The sequence below is a fragment of the Cervus canadensis genome, chromosome 25 (genome assembly GCF_019320065.1).
Source record: "Cervus canadensis isolate Bull #8, Minnesota chromosome 25, ASM1932006v1, whole genome shotgun sequence".
In the NCBI taxonomy this organism is placed as follows: domain Eukaryota; kingdom Metazoa; phylum Chordata; class Mammalia; order Artiodactyla; family Cervidae; genus Cervus; species Cervus canadensis.
Genome location: NC_057410.1, coordinates 8,980,162 through 9,001,229, shown reverse-complemented (window position 1 = coordinate 9,001,229; position 21,068 = coordinate 8,980,162). Strand labels below are relative to the sequence as shown.

Below are 21,068 nucleotides of genomic sequence, written 5' to 3'. Positions count from 1 at the left end.
TACTTACCTGTTTTCTGTTCATCAGCCCTGCATTCTTATATGTCTCATACGATATTAAATTCATCTCATGTGTTTATATTTCAGTTATCGCATTTTCAGACCTAGAACTATATTATTCTTAACAATAGATTTCTGTTCTCTGGTGAAATTCTCCATCTTGTCATCTATTTTCTTGAATATATTAATCACAATTATTTTAAAGTCTGTGCCTGATGACTTGACTGTCTGGATATCTGGGCCATTTACAGACCTGTTTCTTCTGTCAATTTATTTCCCTTGGTCCTTTACTTTGGTATGCCTGGTAATTTTTGATGAATGCCAGACATTGTGTACGAAAAATTGGACTCTGAATGATGATGATGTAATCTTCTACAGAGGGTTTATCCTATTCTCTGATAGGCAGCTGGGATGGGGTGGGGAAGGGGGGAAAGATTAACTTAATCTAATCAGGGACTGAATTCATTTGGGGTTGGGTTGCAGTTTTTGATAAATTTGGTCCACCTTTGGTTTGTCCCCATTATACTGGTGTGCTAAAGCTCAAAAGAGTCTATTGTTAAAATTTTTAAAACTTTGGGATATAGTTGCTAAACATAAACAATATTAAAAACAAATTCTATAAATTTAGAATTAAATTATAAACAAAGATAACATATACTCAAAATTCACCACTTCTAAATTTTTAACTAAATTTAACTGCTGTTCTATGCTATTTACATCTGTGTATTTGTATTACAAAAATACTATATAATGGTGTTACTACACATCTCTTATCAACTCCACATTCAGTAAAGTGAGAGTTGTAACTTGAAATAGCCAATGGTGGGAAGTATCTGCACCACAGGAATCCGCAAACCCTACAAATCAGGGTTTATCGTTTTGTAGATTGTTTGGATCAATTGTTCTCAACTGTTGGTAATTTTGGCTGCCCCACCCCCACCCCAAGGTATTTGACAATTCCTGGAATTATATTTATTTGTCACAATGGTGGGGAGGGGGTGGGAGAAAAAGAGGGACAGTAGCTACAGCTATCTAGTGCGTAGAGAATAAGGATGTCCTAAACATCCTACAATGTATAGGGCACCCCCCATGACCAGATATCATCCAACCCAAACGTCAGTAGTACTGAGGCTGAGAAATCCTAGTCTACTGGCATTTCTGCTTCTAAACATCTGGAATCTTTACCTTTCTCCCATTGCCTAGAACAGGCAAATGCCTTTGAGGAAAGAAGTGGGCATTTTATCCCAGTTTATTTTGTTGTTCCCATTGTAATTTTTCTAGTGTTTTGAGTCACTATTTAGTTCAGTTGTTTTTAATCTTTCTTATATTTAATAAACATGTTTGACTACAAACTTTTCTTTTGATATCACTTCTGGTAGCTGACCTTGTCTATTTTCACTTCCTGCTCTTTTCAGTGTTTCCTTCTAAACGGTCCCAGCCATGGACATTTCCATCTCTCCCTTAGTTGGAATAGGTGTATCTCTGCAGTTGCAAGCAGTGCTATTGTTGAAAGAAGCATCCACTAAAATTAAGTTCCCTGAGAGGTCTATAGATGTTACTTTGAAAAGTGTGGTAGGGGGTAACAATTTAGAGACTCCAAGTTTTTATTTATACTTCTACCATGCCAGTATCAACTTGAATCATTTAACTCTGCTGTTACTCTTGATTTACTGGAACTAAAGCCATTTATTTAATAAATAATTAAGTAGCCAGGATATGTAGAGTCTTAGCTCAGCTGGTAAAGAATCCACCTGCATTGTAGGAGACCTGGGTTCAATCCCTGGGTTGGGAAGATCCCTGGAGAAGGGAAAGGCTACCCACTCCAGTATTCTGGCCTGGAGAATTCCATGGACTTTATAGTCCATGGGGTCGAAAAGAGTCAGACACTACTGAGCGACTTTCACTTTCGTGCCCCTGCACAGGGTGCAGATGTGGGCTGCAAAAATCCTATGTCATGACCTCTTCTCTCTAGAGGTTTCTAGATTTGTTAGGGACAGACTTGTAAATAACTAATATATTAAAACTGTCAGTTACTTTATCTAAGTTCCATTATTTGGGGAATTTAGAATCCAGATTAAATTATTGGATAGAAACTGACTTAATTTTAGCTTTGTATGCTACTTATATTTTGCCATGTAAACTTTTAAAGCTGCAGTCTTCACAAACCTTATTTATATTTATACCTTTATATCTTTTTAAAGTATTCTAAAATTAAAAAAAAAAATCTTTTGACCTCGTTGCACTGCATGTGGGACCTTAGCTCCCCAACCAGGACTCGAATCCGCACACCCTGCATTGGCAAGATGAGGAGTCCTAACCACTGGGCCACCAGTGAAGTCCCTTAACTGTTTTTTAAATTGAAGTATAGTTAATTTACAATGTTGTGTTAGTTTCAGATGTATGGCAAAGTGAATCAGCTATACATATATGTACATATGTTTGTTCTTCAGAATCTTTTTCATTATAGGTTATTAGGACTTCAGTTCCTCATAGATCCTTACGGTTTATCTAGTTTATATATAATAGTATGTATATGTTAATCCCAGACTCCTAATTTATCTCCCCCCATCACTATCCCCTCTGGTAAGCATGAATTTCTTTGTTTTCTGTGTCTGTGAGTCTATTTCTGCTTTGTAAATAAGTTCATGTGTATCTTTTTCTTAGATTCTACATGCATGTGATATCATATGATAGTCATCTTTCTCTGACTTATTTCACTTAATATAATAATTTCTAGGTCCATCCATGTTGCTGAAAATGGCATTCCATTCTTTTTGTGGCTGACTAATACTCCTGTATGTATGCACCACATCTTTATCTGCTCATCTGTCTGTGGACGTTTAGGTGGTTCCTGCGTCTTGGCTATTGTAAACAGTGCTGCTACCAACACTGCGGTTCCTGCCTCTTCTCTAACGACAGTTTTGTCGGATACATGCCCAGGAGCGGGACTGCAGGATCATATAGTAACTATGTTTAGTTTTTTGGGGAACCTCCATACTGTCTTCCATAGTGCCTGCACCAACAGTGTAGGAGGGTTCCCTTTTTTCCACACCTTCTCCAGCATTTATTGTTTGTAGACTTTTTGACGATGGCCAGTCTGACAGGTATGAGGTGATACCTCATTGCAGTTTTGATTTGCATTTCTCTACTGACTGCTGATATCGAGCATCTTTTCAAGTGCCTGTTTGTCATCTGTATATCTTAGTTGGAAAAATATCTATTTTTTATCAGGTTGTTTGCCTTTTTGCAAGCCACATGAGTTGTTCTTTATATCTTTTATAGCATGTTTATGTGTTTATCTCATTTGGTACAGAAGTACTATCAGTTAGAAAGGGCTAATGTTATTCTTACCATTTTATAGATGAGAAAAATGAGGGGGAATGTTTAAGTAACTTGCTCACGGTTATGTAGTTACATCCGTGCTGCTGCTGCTGCTAAGTCGCTGAAACTTTATAAAGCTTTATTTCTGCTTGGTACTCTGGATAGCTTCTGCACTTTTCTTTGGTAATATTGTGTGGTGGGTCACTTATCCATGTATAAGACACACTGAAGACATGTATCTGGGTGAAAATTCATGCAATTCTCATTGAACTGATGACCATGTTTTGAAAAAAGCATTATTCATTTATAAGGAGAGCAGCTTTGTGGACTGCCTCAGAAGTACTGGCTAAAACTTGTCTTTAAATAACTTCAAAGTCTGTGAACGGGAATAACAGATGTTCATTAATTTTCTGATGTATTTTCATATAACCAGGATAAATTTACATGAATTATAGTTTTAAAAGTTTTGCCTATTTTGTTTCCCAATTTATTATCCATTCTAATTCACTAAGAAAAACGAATCTACTTCTGTCTACATTGGAAAAATTAACTAAACAACTAGGATTTAGTTTAGGAAACAGAAGGCAAGATCCTCCCCATTCCAAGATACACAGACAGCCCTGTACCCAATTTCAACTATCCAAAGATTTTATGTGTAATTATCACTTCAATTTTTCTATATGTGTCTATGTAGTTTTTAATTAAAGAAATGCAGTTACAATTATCTTTGCATATTGCCAGACTTTGAATCATCCCTTACTATAGTTTTCAAGTTTCTCAAACTGGAGTTGTTCTTTATGTTATGCTATGCTTTTATGATTTCACTATTTATGCTTTTCTTTTTCTTCTGATGGTTTAATGAGTCAAGTTTAATTAGTCAGAAAAACTAACATTATTTTTCTCTCCCTATCTTTGCCAGTAGCTTTCAGATAATTTGAAGATAGAACAGAAATTCTCTACATTACAGATTCTTTTCCTGCAAATCATTGTATGTATGGACAAGACAGGAAGGATCAATGGAATGAGAGAAGTCAATTTGGTATTCTCTTCAAAATAATATATGAGTTTTTAGATATAACAAAAGTTTAAGTCACTACTCAGAAATCTAGTTCATTCCATAATGGTTTCACTGTACTGGACAGCTTACTTTGTTAAAGGATTTAGAATGATTCGGTGAAGGGCAATTCAGATCTTTTAAATTCAAGTTAAATGTACTTTGTTAAAGGTTAAGAAACATTTGCTAGAATTATGAGCAATTTCCAGCTAGAGTTCCACAAAAAGAAAGCTTGAAGTTAAATTCATGCTCCTCTTCCTGGTAGAATTCCATAGCGACTAGAATGGTTTATGAGTAGATATTATATGAGTAGGAAAAGGATTGTAAGAATGGAATTTGAATAGAAAGTAAGGATGAAACACACCTTCATTCTTCCCCTGTCTCCTCCCCCTCCATGCTTCCAACACACACACACACACACACATACCCCACTCTACCAGAAGAGGGAAAGCTTATGTTGAAAGTCTCCTTCAGTAATAAATGGAATAGAATAGTTGAATAAATTGTGTGTGGCACTGAACTGGAATTTCTTCAGTGAAATGGCTTATGTTCTTAAAGAGCTGAAAAAAGGCTTAAATTTTCTAGTAGCCTGGAATAAGACTGCACAGGCGGCGCATGTGAAAAGCAGCATGTGTGAACAGTTTTGCAGCAGAGTCCCATCTGAAACATAGCCACGCAGCTGGAGCGGTGACTCACCACACTAACATCTACTGTGAACAGACAGACGCTCTCCAGTAAAGCCTGCACTTTCTCACGTTGGAAGGGGTTTCTTAGACTGTTGTGATGGTAAGATGTGTTCCTCAGACTTGGTCAGGCCACTTGAATTTAGCATTGTTGAATACTTGCCATATACTTGGAACTTTACTTACACCTGTTTGGTTTTATTTTCCCCACCTTATAGGTGATGAATTTGAGGTCACACATCTGGCCTGGTATTCAATTCATCCCATCAATTGCTTTTAGCCCGTGCTTATTCTGATTGTTTGATAAAAATGGAGATATAAAGAAATTTCAAGATAGAAGGGAAGACATTTAAAAGAACCTCATGTCAGGTGGCCTCAATTTTCTCAGAAATATAGGGACAGAATTTAAAAGAGAAAAGTGATTTAAAAAAAAAATTGGAATACAGTTCCTTGAGAAAATGTAACGGGGGGTTAGTAGTAAAAAATAAAATGACTTTCCAGTTTTAATAACTAGAATCCAGCCCAGAAATCCAGTGCTGCCCTACTTTGCAGATGGTAAATGGCCTGATGGCTTCTAAACACTGGCTACATCTTCCTGCTCAGATTCCAAGGGACCTCCCTGAGGATAACCGCCAGCCTGAAGCTGAATTCTTCTTAATGACCTGCCGTGATGGATCTATTCACTTTTGATTCAGCCCTCTCTGATGCTGGGAGAGATTGAGGGCAGGAGGAGAAGAGGACGACAGAGGATGAGTTGGCATCACAGATTCAATGGATGTGAGTTTGAGCAAACCCTGGGAGATAGTGAAGGACAGGAAAGCCTGGCGTGCTGCAGTCCATGTGGCAGCAAAGAGGTGGACACGACTGAGTGACAAGAACAGCAGCCCTCCCTAGATTGGAACAGTCTTCAATTTTCAACTTAAACACTACGACAAAGGCAGATTTTTCAAGGAATTGAGGTGTGTGTGTATGTACGTGTGGTGCATTTGTTCCAAGTATGCCGAGTAAGATAATCAGATATGAGTGATCAAAATAAAATTTTAAAACTTCATTTTCCTATAATTAACTTTCTCCTTTCCTAAAAGTTTGAGTATTACAGTTTTAAATCCATGTACACTGCCTGTATGTTCTTCACAAGATACTTATCCTCTCAGTTTCTTTATCTATAAAATGTTTTGCTGTGAAGACTGAGTTAAATACAAAGCACTTAGAACCATAATAGGCAAGAAGTAAGTGCTATGCACTCTTGATTATTTACTATTATTATCCTCATCATGAGTGAACCTGTGTAAAATGAGCTATTAATTCAGTGCAAGGCCTTATTAGTAAACATGTAGGAAATAAAAACTGTCCTATGTGGCTCCTGAAAACCTTAAAATTATCAGGAACTGATTAATATGGATAACATTGAGGTTTATCAGCTGACAAGGAAAAAAGTGCCCACTGAAGCTATTAAACCCCTATTTCCTTTTCTTTTCAGCTCCAGAAATCTATCTTGTGGACTGCTCTGGCTTAATTCCCATTTTCATCATGTGTTTGTCTTATTCAAAGTCTCTCCACAGTCTATCTCACTAACTTCAGACATGCCTCTGATCAACAGACAAATATTTGGTGGCTATTGTATGTCAGAGGCTAGAGATATAAATAGATATAAATAGGGCTTCCCTTGTAGTTCTGGGCTTCCCTGGTGGCTCAGACGGTAAAGCGTCTGCCTGCAATGCGGGAGACCCGGGTTCGATCCCTGGGTTGGGAAGATCCCTGGAGAAGGAAATGACAACCCACTCCAGTATCCTTGCCTGGAGAATCCCATGGACGGACGAGCCTAGTAGGCCACAGTCCACAGGGTCGCAAAGAGTTGGACACGACTGAGCGACTTCACTTTCACTTTCCCTTGTAGTTCATTTGGTAAAGATCTGTCTGCGACGCAGGAGACCTGAGTTTAATCCCTGGCTGGGGAAGATCCCCTGGAAAGGAAATGGCAACCCACTCCAGTATTCTTGCCTGGAGAATCCCATGGACAGAGGAGCCTGGCGGGCTACAGTCCACGGGGTCGCAAGAGTCAGACACAACTTAGCGACTAAACCACCAGAGATATAAATACGACTAAGGCATGGCCTGTGACTGTGGAGTTTACTTACTAGTGGGCAGACGGGCACATAAACAGATAATTACAAAACAAAGTGGGACTTCCCAGGTGGCGCTAGTGGTAGAGAACCCGCCTGCCAATGCAAGAGACCTAAGAGACACAGGTTCAATCCCTGGGTCAGGAAGATCCCCTGGAGAAGGGCATGGCAACCCACTCCAGTATTCCTGCCTTGGAGAATCCCATGGAGAGTGGAGCCTGGAGGACTTCAGTCCATGGGGTTGCAAAGAGTCAGACACAACTGAAGAACTTAGCATGCACTCATGCACAGAACGAAGCGCAAAGCGCAATGAAGGAAGAGCATGCATACAAGATGCTCTGGGAGCAGAGGTGGAGAGCACCGGAGCTCACGCTGGAGGGCTCAGATTTGGCTTCTGGAGGAAAGGATGCCAAGGCGCAAACGATTTCAAGCAGAAACTTAAAAGGCTTCGCTGGGATCCCAAGGCTTCCTTATTTGATCCTTTTTAACCCTCTAGACATTTCACCATTACTCCCAACATAACTCACCTCCCAACTCCTATTGCATCAGTCTCAGAACTGTTTCCTTGAAAAACCCAGTTTTGATCCTATCTCTAATTCCTTTCCTCATATGGCATTCTCCATCAGATATTCTCTGCCTGGTAGCGTGTTCTCATCTCCTCCATGAAAACAGGTCCTATACTCTCCTATTACTCATGAAAGCACTTCAAACATGTATGTGCAGATTAATGTTATTTCTTCACAGTTTATCATTGCTTATTGTTTATCATATCACTCCAACAAAACTATAAATACCTTAAGGAAAAAAAGGGTTCACAAATTAATTTTGTTTCACAACACCCAGCAAAGTGTGAGCAAAGTCCAAGATGTCAAAAATACTTTCTGAATTAAATTATTTCACCAATGCCTTTTATGGTTTATCTGATGTGCAATAAATTCATTTTATGAAAGTTTAGAAGTTCAAATAGCCAGAGGAGAGAACATTCTTATTTCTGTCAGTTAATTTACTAACTGAAAGTCAGTAGTACTATATGAGAAATAAACTTAGCTTGGTAGAATTTGTGAATGTGAAGAAAACGTGAACCATGGAATAAATTACGCAGTTGGTTTATAAAGCAGCCTGTGAATAAGGTTCTTGTACTTGGTAAGCAGTAAAAAAGCAGTATATTGTTGAGAAGGAATGTATTTAGGGTAGAGTACAAGTTTGAATGGCCTTTTATGTATGGAAGTATTTTATATATACATATATATATCAGTCAAGTAAATGAAGAGAATTATACATATATGTGAATATGTGCACATACACACACAAAATGAGAGTGAATAAGGTAACAGAAATGGCAGTTGGAAAAACAACCTTTTCACACTGCTAATGATAAGGCATTTTTAAACTCAGCAGTTCCTTCTTATTACTTTTTATTTATCTGTTTTCCTCCCACTGTTATTTCTCCTATTGCTCCTCTATTTACCCTTTCCTGCTGAATTTTTCTCTCCTCACTCCCTCCTAACAGACAAAACCTCCACACACTTTCTCATTCACACTCACACTAACCCAAGTCAACTGTTTCCCACACTTTGTGTTCAAAGCATGAAACCAGCTCTATCAAGAGGGGGTCTGACAGTGATGCCATTAATTCACTAGACTACTGAGTGGCTTTCAAACTTTTGCTCACAAATCCCTAAAAGAATTTTGAGTAAAATGGAGACTCTGTGCCAGTTATCAGTCCATTGCCTCTCACCTCTAAATGTATCTTCCTCACCTGCTTTGCTAAAATGGAGCTGGGACCTTTAAATATTTTTGTCTTTTTGTCAGCCAGCATGATATGACTCTTTGTCAGCAGAGGGCACAGGAGAAGGATTGCGGGAGAAAGAGGTTCTTCCTTCTCGGTTTCAGCATGCTTTCTCAGCGGGCTCCTGCAGAGCCCGCTGCCTCCCTGGCCTGTGGCTCACACGGCTGGCGGAGCGCCTCTTCCTTGCAGGCCTCGCAGAGGGCAACCCCCCCAGCACCCGACCCCTAGTGTGCGCAGCCTCTCTGGTCCCCATCACTGGGGGCCGCGCTGCTTCTCGGGCGATGGCTCCTGTGACACCCGCATCTCCTCTGGAGCAAGCTGCTGGCTTCAGGGCAGGCGGATGAGCTCACCTGGTGGCCAGCAGCCTCCCCTGGCAGCTCCCTTGGGTAGTTTTGGAGTGGAGGGCCCCCAGTGAGGCACTTCCCTGCCAAGAGCTTTTCCCAGCACCCCAGAGGGGAGGTATCCAGTAAACTCCAGGAGGCAGAATCCCAGGAGTTGCACCATCATAGCCCCACAGTGACTCCTGGACCGTCAGCCCCTGGCAACGGGGGCAGTTTGCAAGGGAAGCTTTCCCTTGAGGTCTATCTCAGCCCTCGGGGTCATGGTCACTTCCTGTATTTGCTGTCTTATATTCTTCAGAATTTCTATTTGCTTCTTACCTACCAATCCCTCACACCACTGTCCTCTGTCACAGATAGTCACTCTTTGCATTAGACTTTCCTGTTCAAATTATTGTGTGGCTTCTGTATCCAGATTGGGTGCTGACTGATACACACTTCCTCATACATTTTAAGGTGATGGCTAAAATTTCTTACCAAGAAGTTAAATAATTGAAAAAAAGATAAATTATCTGGTGTTCTGAATATAGATATTCTTAAAATATATTTTTGTCAAAACCTTAAGAGTGATGTATCTTGATCAATTAATGAATGGAGAAGACTACTGTACAACCTTATTGCAAAGCAGTCCTCACTGTCTCAAGTAAATCGGATTTATTTCCTGTACACACATACATACACAAAGACTTTCACCTAAAAGTTTTGAACAAATATATCAATACATGTTTTCATGACACACATCTCACTTATGACTGGTAGAACATGGATAGACAGATAGACAGATGGAGCGATAGATAAGCAGACAGCCGGCAGACAGACAGACTATCTCCAAGATGAAATACTGTTTCAATACTTTTTTTTTTTTTTTACCAGTTCAATACTTTTCAATGTTTTTTTTTTTTTTTTTTTTTTTGGCCTTGCTTTCACGGGTCTCTCCAGAAGTAATGCATTCCTGAACTGTCCTTTTGCTCAATGCCTTAGAGATTTTTACCGTGTGATAATAAATCATAGTAAGCACTGGGATGGGTGGAAGGCATTGCCATCTTTTGTGAAGTGGGAGAAGGGGAACCATGACACAGGAGACTGGAAGGCCGAGGTGGCAGACCACAGACTCCCTCAGTAACAGACAGCAGCTTCAGGAAAATGCTTGCATAGGGGCTGAGGACCAGAAAATTGCTTCCCTCAAAGCTGTTCATGCCCTGTGGACACCCAGGGTACAAGTTTTCCAGGATGAAGAAAGCAGCGCCAGACCAAAGAACTACTGCATTCTACACTGCAGAGAGAGATACTGTTCCCCCAAAACTGACAAGAAACCAAGCGGAAGAAGTTCAGCATTTTTTTTTCATGTAATGTAGACTAAAAATATTAAATTATATTCCATAAAAATTTAGAAACTAAAAGCTTTCCTTACAAGAATGCTAAAGTTTCCTTTAGAGTCAATATCACATCAAATATGAAACTCCTGAACCCCACCAGTACCTATGGTTGGATAAGGGTCTTGCTTTTACTATTTGTGACTCAAGATGTCACATGGCTTAAATCCTTCATTTACAGTGGCTCTGTTTCTTATTTAAAACAGTAAGTTTTCCTTAGATCCACTACTTCACTGAATCATATAATAGGGAAAGAAATGAAGAATCTTAAACAAAAGCAAAGGAGATGTGGCCAATTTTTACCATTTGGGATATTAACAAGCTTAACATGGCTCGACAACTATCTTAAGTGTTATATCAACTATTATGACACAAACTAAAGGTGCTGAAATATAAAGACGTGTGTTTTCTGAGAGGAAATGGGTGACAATTTGAAGGGCTGGTATTTTTAACAGAATGAATAAATACATAAGAATTCAGAACAGATTCTCAACCAACACTAATGTGCAATAAGGTTTATGCAAGTTAAGAAAGGTTTTAAACTTTTAAAATTTTTTTTCAAGGAAACTGTTTCCTGTTATTTCTGGAAAATCTGTAAATGCTAGTGTTTTCAAAAGGAAACATTTGTGAGGAGATATTAAGTATGTTTTACAAGCTACACATATCAGATTCTTGTTTGTGCATTTCCCCTAAGAAATTTGTAATTCTGTTTTAAATAAATGACACTTACTCTCAATTAAAGTTTCTGTCTTTTTATTCCCCTAAATCAGCATCCCCACGGGGAGTATGGGGCTCCTAGGATTTTTTTGACCTAAATAAATACATTTTTAATAAAGAGTTTTCTTTCTTGGATAAGATCCATAATCTCTAGAATACAATGTCTGACTTAACTATTCCATTAAAAAAAATCTATGTACTACCTGTTTTATAGTAATCTACTGGGATCTTTAAAATAAAAGATTTTCGATCAACGCAAAACTTTAAACTCTGAGTAGTATGTAATTTACTTACGTATGTATAAATATTTGTTATAATTCCCACTTGACTTTCAATAAAGGTATTGCCCTTCACTGCAGGAGTATGAATAATCCACTTGGTGCATATTATTCAATCTGAAGGATGCACATAAAGAACTTCCATTATGGTCCAATAAATAAATTTAGGGCCATCACTTGGTAATAGAAAAATCAATAAATATAGACATTTTTATGTTCACCAAAATCTCTTTCATAGCTCTGCTAAGCACCTTGGTTACTGAGATGACCAAGTTAATGCTAGGTATTTTAAAGATTCAAGTAACAAGAACTCAGCCAGTCTACCAAACTGGTAATTTATTGTGAAAGCCAATAATTACTTTTGTTTTGTGGTTGGGGGGGGGCGGGGAGGCAGGGAGTAGAAACATTAGAAATAAGAAAATTTAGGAATGGGAAGATCTAATGTGGACAGGCAAAATCAAGTTTGTTACCATCTGTGATTTGCTCATATCCTTAGGTTTTTAATATACTTACTTAAACAATGGAGTTCCACAAACAACACATTTGTATATTCCAGGATCTTTGTGATGTGTATATTCTCCTTCGAAGGCACTGATACGGAATAAACAGAGCATAAAAAAAAATGAAACAAAGTTAGCATTATTTCTTAAAGAACGTATTTGCTTAAAATATATTTCTCTAATAAATCTTTCAAGGGCTTTTTGTCTTAAAATGAGAACAGACCAAACATATGGAAATCTGAACATTACTAATATATTTCAAATCTGTATAATAAAATGTGCATATAACGACTCCAAACTAATGCAGGTTAAATTTTTTAAAAAATCAAGCCGTCTAGTTATGTAATGCTTAGAAATTTTTTTTTCCTATTAAAAAAAAAAAAAAAAAGCTTGTAGTTCAGATTCACAGAGAGAAACATTATTACATGATATTTCTGCTCCTCTACAGTGTCCAAGAATGTATACCAGAAAATACAGAAGGGTCCAACACTTCAAGTGGAGGGAGTCTTATTTTCTGGTTTGAAAAGGAATATTGCAGCTTTAAGGGAATATTTTTCTAAGTTAACAATCTTAAAGGCTAGGAGGTCATTCAGCTAATACAAATCAGCTGTGCTAGGCCCAACAAAAAGTCTATGTGCTCTACAGCTTGTTTTTATTATCCTTTCACCCTCTTTATGAGGTCCAATTTTTTTATAAACAGAATTTTTAAGAATGACCTAATCTCTAGTTGTTTGTGTGCATTAAATCATTTTGCTAGTCATGTACACAACAGGACAAGTAGACGTCTCGGGCCGAGACCCAAGTCCATCTCTAGCTCCTTGTGGGGTGAGGGTGGACTTTGTCAGAGATTCAACATTTGTTCAAGTCAGTAAACAGTATATACGGTGACAGGAAGAGAGTGTTGCCTATTAACAAAGACCCCATGTGTGGCAAAGAGCTCTTTCAGTTCATGAATGAAAACAAGAAGTTACATCATTAATAAATTTGGATCAGAGGTAAGTTACGGCCTTATGCCAAGCTCCATGGTATAAATTAGACAACAAAATGGTCGGACTCTGGCAAGTTACCTTTGAGCTGGAATCAGCTGAGAGAGACTTTATTCACCAAAAACAGTCTTGGAAGTGAACAAACTCTTTTTTCAGGACTTAGGGCGAACTTCCAAGGACCAAAGCCATGTGAGGGCAGTTATTGAAAATTTTTGACATTCCAACCACAAATGAGCCAATAAATACTTTCTCCACATGTGCTTCAAAAAGAAATTGGAGTGGGGTAGAAAGGAACTAAATTATGCTACCTTCTTTTTGCAGCCAAAACATCTATACTTACAATGGCCACCTTCAAATTTTCAGCATCCTGGCAAAGTGCCATTCCCTCATGGTTTTGCTTACTGTGATGTCTTCCCAAAAAATGTACCTAAATCGCTATTACTTCCACACATTTTGTAGTAAACTAAAAACAGGCCCTTAACAAAAGCCTTGTGACTTTACAAAAGATAGTGTGTTCATTAAATGGGGGAAAGAATAAATAAAACTTAGTCTTAATCTAAACAATACTATTTTCAACCTTTTCAAGGATACTAATTTGCAGACTTTAGCAAATAAGTGCAGAATCCTTTAAATTAAATGGCAACGGAGAGGACTCAAAGGTTGGAGCAGGGGCACAGAGATGAAGAAAACTAGCTCTTGCCTAATGACTTTTTCGTAAGCTCACCTTACCTTTCGGTCCCTTTCTCCTGAGTGACATGGTATTGCAGGGGTGTTAGCCGCTTCCTCAGTTCCTCCTGGGAAAAGACCACCTTACAGTTCTTTTTATCCCTGCATGACCCTGGAAAGAGGAGGAGAAGGAGAAGGAGGAGTTTTAGCTTCAATCCTTAATAACCGCTTTGGCTGACCGCCACAGCACAGCTTCTGCCGTCACTTGTCAATGACCAGAGCAGTCCCGGACACACTCGACAAGCTTACCTGAACTGCAGTTATTTCTCTCAATTTAAAAAGAAAGGTGCTCAAGATTCAAGTGATCCCACTGGTGCGCTGATGATGTGCTATAGCCAAAGCTGCTAGCACAAGACAGTAAAAACCCACTGAACATTCACAAGATGGGAACACATCCTTTATGTCTTCCAAGACCTTGAATGTTTTTTACAAACAAATTCAAAACACATAACTATAAGCATTTCTGCTGTATATGTAAGATGATGGGCATATTATGTTAAACAGTAACTCTCCATTCAATTAGTAGAAGAGCTTGAAACCTTCCTCATTCAATTTCCATCCTGAGTGATTTAAATACTATCCTAGTTATTTACTGAACCTGAGAGATGCATTTTTCCACAACTAGGAATTGCTATTCTTTGTGATTCTGTCGGGTCTTCCCCAGTGGCTCAGCAGTAAAGAATCTGCTGGAATGCAGGAGACATAGGAGACGCGAGTTCGATTCCTGAGTTGGGAATATCCCCTGGAGAAGGGAAGGGGGGAAGGGCTATCCACTCCAGTATTCTTCCTGAAAAATTCCATGGACAGAGAAGCCTGGCGGGCTACAGTCCATAGGGTTGCAAAGAGTCGGAACAACTGAAGCAAGTGAGCAGGGCACAGTAATTCTGGCAGAGGCCTCACTGGGTTCTGAAGAGTCCTTTAAAATAAATATCTCTTGCAAGACTGTATCTTACCGTGTTTCAATGGGCAAGAAACGTGTAACAGACTCCAGGAGAAGGCATGTATACTAATATAGTTTCAAGAAGTTCCAAAAAAAGAGTGAGAAAAATAAGGAGGGTGGGAAAGACAAAGAAAAGTGAATGGGATTTTATTTATAGACCTACATTTTCCTTTTGTAAAGTATACCTAGGAAGACTTCACTGATTAAATGTATTTCAATGGTAAAATAATTTTAATGTGATTCTAATAACAATGTTAGCTTTTATTTCAACTTATGTAGTCTGCAGTAAAATGTCCAGACAACACCTGCTTATATGTGTTATTCTGTCTTACCTGAACAAATGACTGAAGAGAAATACAGTCAGTCCTCTGTATCCGCGGGTTCCACAACTATATACTCAACCAAACAGGATGGAAAATATTCACCACCCCCCTAAAATTCCAGAAAGTTCCAAAATGCAAACCTAGAGTTTGCCATGCTAAAGCAACTATTTATGCAGCATTTACATTGTATTAGGTATCATTACAAGCAATCTAAAGATGATTTAAAGTATAAAGGAAGATGTACATAGGTTATATGTACATACTATGCCAATTTATATAAGGAACCTGAGCATCCTCAGATTTTGGTAACTGCAATCCCCCATGAATGCTGAGGGATACCTGTAACTACAGACATGGCAACCCTTACTCAATGCAGCAAAGTTGCTTTTCTTTGCTTTTGCATCACAGCGTGAACGAGGCATGCAGATGGCCCTACGTGCAAAAATTTCTTACCATGTTTCGAAGTTACTATGAGAAAGCTTGCTTAAGTTTTCAGAATAGTAAAAACTTCTTAACCTAAAAGAAACATGATTGAGGAGTAGAAATGCTTCCTACTCCTTTTACTTTAAGGCACCTACTGTCATAGTATATGAGATCACTGGAATTATAACAAGAGAAACACAACTAACCACTGACTCTGACTCTGGGACTGAAGAGGGATATCAGCTTCCAGAATCAGGGCCACCAGGACAGAGTGACTGATTCTCTGAGGAAATATGGAGGCAGAAAAAGAGCAGAGCAGAGCCAAACGGAAAAGCACACCTTTGAGCAGGCCTGTGGGTTGTCAACCAGCACCTCTTCTGACCTTCCACAAAGCGTGGCTGGTGCTGCTCTGGCCTGAAAAGAGCCACACGAATGAACAGCCGCAGTGTCACTCACCTCGCTGGACCCCATGTTACACCAGGCTTTACCCAAATACCTACTACTTACACTTTTTATATCTTCTAAGAGACAGACAGAAATGTTTCCCTGAGAAATGTCTGTCCGATCAGAACAAGCCTCTCCACAGCTTGAAAGCAGAACTGGCTGTGAGAGGTGAGTCTCCGCTCAATTCGCTACAGACATCTTAAGAGGTGTTTTTTGTTTCTGTTTCTTTATATGTTGGACGGGTTGTATCTTTGTTGATTTTGTCCAGAAAAATTCATTAATTGCAAACCTAATATGATAAAAATATCTTGGTTAAAATTATTCTTTCCAGTGGCACAGATAATTCAACTCTGTACAGTTAAACAATTCTGAAACAATTCTGTCCAAAATATTTTTGTTAATATATGTTCATTCATACAAAAAGACCAATTGTGTTCCTAAAGTTGAGAGAACTAAGCTACCCATCTGTATGTCATTTAGTACAAGAGAAGCAACTGCAGGTTTAAATTACATGGTATTGGATTGCAATTTCCTAACATTGGATGCTTTTCTGCTTTTTTACCTTGAGTCATTTACTAAGGAGTGTTCATAAAAAGTAGCTTAAAGCACAGATGCTTGCAAATCGTTTAGGCAAAGATGTTTCTCTCTTTTCCATTCTCCTTCTCTCCAAAAATCTCTCTTTTCTGAAGAAAAAGAATAAAACTGTTGGTCAGTATTGACGAACCATGTCAAGTATTTGTACAAGGAGAAAAGGTAAAATTGAAAACATCTGATTGAAGTAAATAATACAAACATAAAAGCTTTGCTGGTGAATGAAGGGTATTGAAAAGACTTTATTTCATAGATTAGAAATTACTTTTGATCTAAACATTCTTAAAAACAGATTGTTTTCCACTATGAACCATCTCATTAGTCGTGCTACAGAGACCTCGTTTTAATGGCAAGCTTTGAAAGCGTACTGCTGTATTCTTTTGTTAGGCTCCGTCTTATTTGTGGGGGGGGGGTGGCGGGGGTAAAGATTTCATTCCAGCTTTCTTTGTTTGTCTTTCAAGAACCACTAAAGCAGCATTCACACAAATTTCATAGGAATGTGCCCTATGTCATAGCCTACAAATTATTTGGTTTTGGTGCACTTAAAGGTCATCTTCCAAATTAACAAAATTTTCCTACATCCTGGCTTTTCAACCTTAAATATAAATATTGTTTCCTAACTGTAAGTGAGGTTTGTTCTTTAAGAAATGCTAGTGTTTATTTAAAGTTGTCAAACTTTGTACATTTTTATTCTTTGGTCATACTATGTTCTCAAAATAATTAGGCTTTTAAAGTGTGCCTAATAGCAAAAGGAAGTGTGTGTGGACTAGAAACTATTGTGATTTAATATGAAACAATGAGAAGTTAGTCAAATTTTAATAAATTTCTTGCCACATAGTTTAATAACAATATGCTTTCCTGGACAGTTGAAAGCTATACTCTTACATTAGCTCTCCTAGCATCATAACCAAAACCTGGCGTATATAAACACAGAAAGGCTTCACTTTTGTCTCTAATTTTCCTTCTCCCTATCAGACTCACTTTTCTAAAGTCGTGTGGTGCCACTGTTAATTTCGAAGAAATCATTTCATTTTGAAATTCTAGAATAATTCATTGGATGGTTTCCCTTTACTATCTTCACTCAGGTACTGTAATTTTCTTATTACACAGGGTAATTTGACATTAGTATTATATGACATCTGTTCAATGACCCCTAAATTGACTTAGAAGTATGTGAGGAAAAGACTTTTCTCTTTATTTAAATGCTTAATAGAGTACTTTGAAGCCACGAGTGTGTGTGTATACACAGACAACACGCAGCATAACTGAACGGGTAACATTGCTGCCTTGGTATCTAATCACAACACTGTGCCTTACGGAGTAAGCTTGGCGTATATCAGATCCACCCTGAACCCAATCAAAGGGCATTTATTTGCTAAAATACGCCCACAGTCTCTTTGTATATCAAAGCTGGTTCCATATTGTTGCCTCGAATCCAGTATTGTCTTGAATTAGAGTTCACTTTCTGCCTCTGTCTGCTTCCTAGTCATGGGACCTTAGACAAGTGGGTCTCTCTCCACGTACCACCACCCTCAGAAGTCTGCTATGAGAATCACAGTGAGCAGTTAACTAACACTGTCTAAACAAATACAGTATTAAATTATCATTTTTATTACAGGGAATTCTGAAGTTAAAACTGTACTTTAGAAGATAACCAGATCAGGTATTTCAGTGTGCTGAAATATTTTATTGATAATTATTTTTCTAAAATAATTCTCTTGGGATAGTATTTTCCTCACAAGTTCTCTTTAAAAATGATTCAAACAAGAATTGGAAGAAGAAAAGAAAATTAAAATTTGAGTAACTACTCTGTGCCAGACATATTTCTAGGCACTTTCTCATAACTACATTTAATCCTCTCAATAATTCTAGGAGGTAGATGTCATGTCCATTTTACAGATACAGAAACTGAGGTTCAGAGAGGTTATAACATAACTTAAAAAGGACAAACAGTAAAAAAGATATACTGACTCAAATCTCAGGCTGTCAGAGTGCAAAACCCATGGAAAAATTAAGCTACAAATTTCTTATTTCTTCCTAAATTATATGATAACTTTCAACTAGAAAACTATCACTAACAACTAAAGATAACAAGAGAGGAAAGTAATGATCACTGTAGTACATCCAGAAAGTAAAAACATTTGTCTATTAGCCAATGTCTGTTTTACCTGGGTTCACTCCTTCAGCAGAGGGTCAGTGACAAGGTTCAAATGGGATTCTCACAATGTCTATAAAATGTTGAAAGGCTTTTAAAATTCTTGTTAAGAAGTAAATCAAACCTGTAACCTAAATCTTAGGGCACTTTTAAGTCATAAATCTTATATTTCAGTGTGAAAAATCAAAACAAAACAAAATCTTAAGATCGCATAATTTTAATTTTGATCCTAGGATCAGAAAAAAATAAAACTATTATTTTACCAATATAGTAAGTGAATTAGAGATGATAAGACTATCTTATTTTCCTTTGAGTAAAGCTCATGTTGAAATATCTTGCCACTGTATTTAAAAATGGTCTATTTCAATTTTCACTATAAATTACAATTTTTAGTCGGTTATTAGTCTGTCATTTTGGAAAGTTAAGGAAACTTTTATCCCAGATGTAGTAGTGTTAGGAATTTCTAAATAAGTGTGCATCTAAAAGCCATGTCTAGCCCATTTTTACAATAGAATATAAAATTGTGTACCATGAACCATTTTTCCTTGTGTTTTGTTTTGCATTCTAGTAATTTAATAAAGGTTTTTTTAAAAAATGCATAACACAAGAAAGAAAAGCTCCATGCTTGTAGAAGAATACTCAATTCTTTTGATTTTTTTCTTTCAGCATAGACCTATACAGGAAAAACATACCTGAGATGAACATACCATCTAAGCCATCATTACACTGGCTTCAGATCTGGGGTTTCCATGAAACTAGGGCTGCAGGGCTTACTTTGAGAACCACCGATACGTTTTTCTGACTGGTTTTTTAAGTCATCAAAATTGTTGAGTGTTTACAGAGTACTCAGCTAAGTAAAATACTCATTCATTCATTCAACAATTACTTACTGAGCACCTACTCATGTGTATTCAGAAGTATCTGACTCTGCCACTCTATGGACTGTAGCTCGCCAGGTACCTCTGTCCATGGGATTCTCCAGGCAACAGTACTGGAGTGGGTTGCCATTTCCTTCTCCAGGGGATCTTCCCGACTTAGGGATGGACACTGTGTCTCCTGACTTGGCAGGTAGATTCTTTACCCCTGTCCCACCTGGGAAGCCCTGAGCACCTACTATCTTCTGGCATTATTCTAAGTCCTTAAGACATATCTGTGAGCAAAATCAAGATCCTTTCAGGGAGCCGCCATCCCAGCAGGGGTAGAAAACAGATAAAGCACAACAAAAATAAATACGAAAATTATTATATAGCCTCTCAGAAGGTGGTAAGTATACAGGATGGGGGAAAAGGGTAGAACTGAGCCGGGCAGAGAAGACTGGGAGTGCTGGAAGTAAGGGCTATAACCTTAAACAGAATGGTCAAGATGAGCCTCACAGAGGTGACATTTGAGCACAGCCCTGGAGGAGGAGAAGCTGGCTGTGCTACCGTCTGAAGGAAGAGCTTCCCGGACACCCGGGGGAAACAGCCAATGTGAGAGATCGTTGTTGCTGTTCACTCAGTCGTGTCCAACTCTTTGTGACTCCGGGGACTGCAGCATGCCAGGCCTCCCTGCCCCTCACCATCTGGAAGGTAGGTGAGAGATGAATACACTAAAAAGTTCCTAGTCCAGTGGTAGAGATGGAGACAAGTAACTATAACACAAATACTAAAACTTGAATATGAATAGGGTAGATCAATCACTCAGTCGTGTCCGACTCTTTGCGACCCCATGGACTGCAACACCCCAGGCTTCCCTGTCTATCACTAACTCCCGGAGTTTACTCAAGCTCATGTCCATTGAGTCAATGATGCCATCCAACCATCTCATCCTCTGTCATCCCCTTCTCCTCCCGCCTCCAATCTTTCCCAGCATCAGGGTCTTTTCAAATGAGTCATTTCTTTGCATCAGATGGCCAAAATGTAGATTAGCAACAACAACAAAAAGAATATACTTTTATATCTGGAAATTTACAATTGCAATATTTTAGGACAGACATTGTCTGACATGACCTTTCTTTCTTCCAAGTGAAATCCTTTTAGCCAAAGGCTATACTCAGAATAGCTCTCAGAGAGTATTTGGTTGAACGCTGAACACAGAATCAGAGGCAAACACAGCCTCTGCTAGTTTGCCTCTGTGTACTTAATGTCATCCCTTTCAGACTATCGATCATCACTCCCAACCTGGAGTCATGTGCAAGACACTCAGTAGGTGTTCTTTGGTGATGAATTTTTGACAGGCCTAGAGAACAAAATCCTTTGGCCAAACAATTACCCTTAGGAAACATTTCAATAAATCTCCCCTTCAAAGTAATCTTGTAGGTGGTAGCAG

General features: G+C 38.4%; 1 protein-coding gene and 1 long non-coding RNA gene across 6 annotated transcripts in view; both read right to left on the bottom strand.

Annotated features, from left to right (window-relative positions):
• MSRB3 (methionine sulfoxide reductase B3) overlaps nt 1–21,068 on the bottom strand; it is a 169,744-nt gene that overhangs the window by 104,004 nt on the left and 44,672 nt on the right. For all 5 annotated transcript variants that reach the window (XM_043447417.1, XM_043447420.1, XM_043447418.1 and 2 more), the window contains 2 exons: nt 13,889–13,997; nt 12,187–12,264 (listed from right to left, as the gene is read on the bottom strand). In XM_043447417.1, the coding sequence (XP_043303352.1) occupies nt 12,187–12,264; nt 13,889–13,997 (187 nt within the window). The remainder of the gene's footprint in view (nt 1–12,186; nt 12,265–13,888; nt 13,998–21,068) is intronic.
• On the bottom strand, nt 15,676–20,557 carry LOC122427740. Its single transcript, XR_006265528.1, has 3 exons — nt 16,578–20,557; nt 16,079–16,304; nt 15,676–15,985 (listed from the first exon to the last, which is right to left on the bottom strand). It is a non-coding gene; the product is annotated as an uncharacterized LOC122427740 (long non-coding RNA).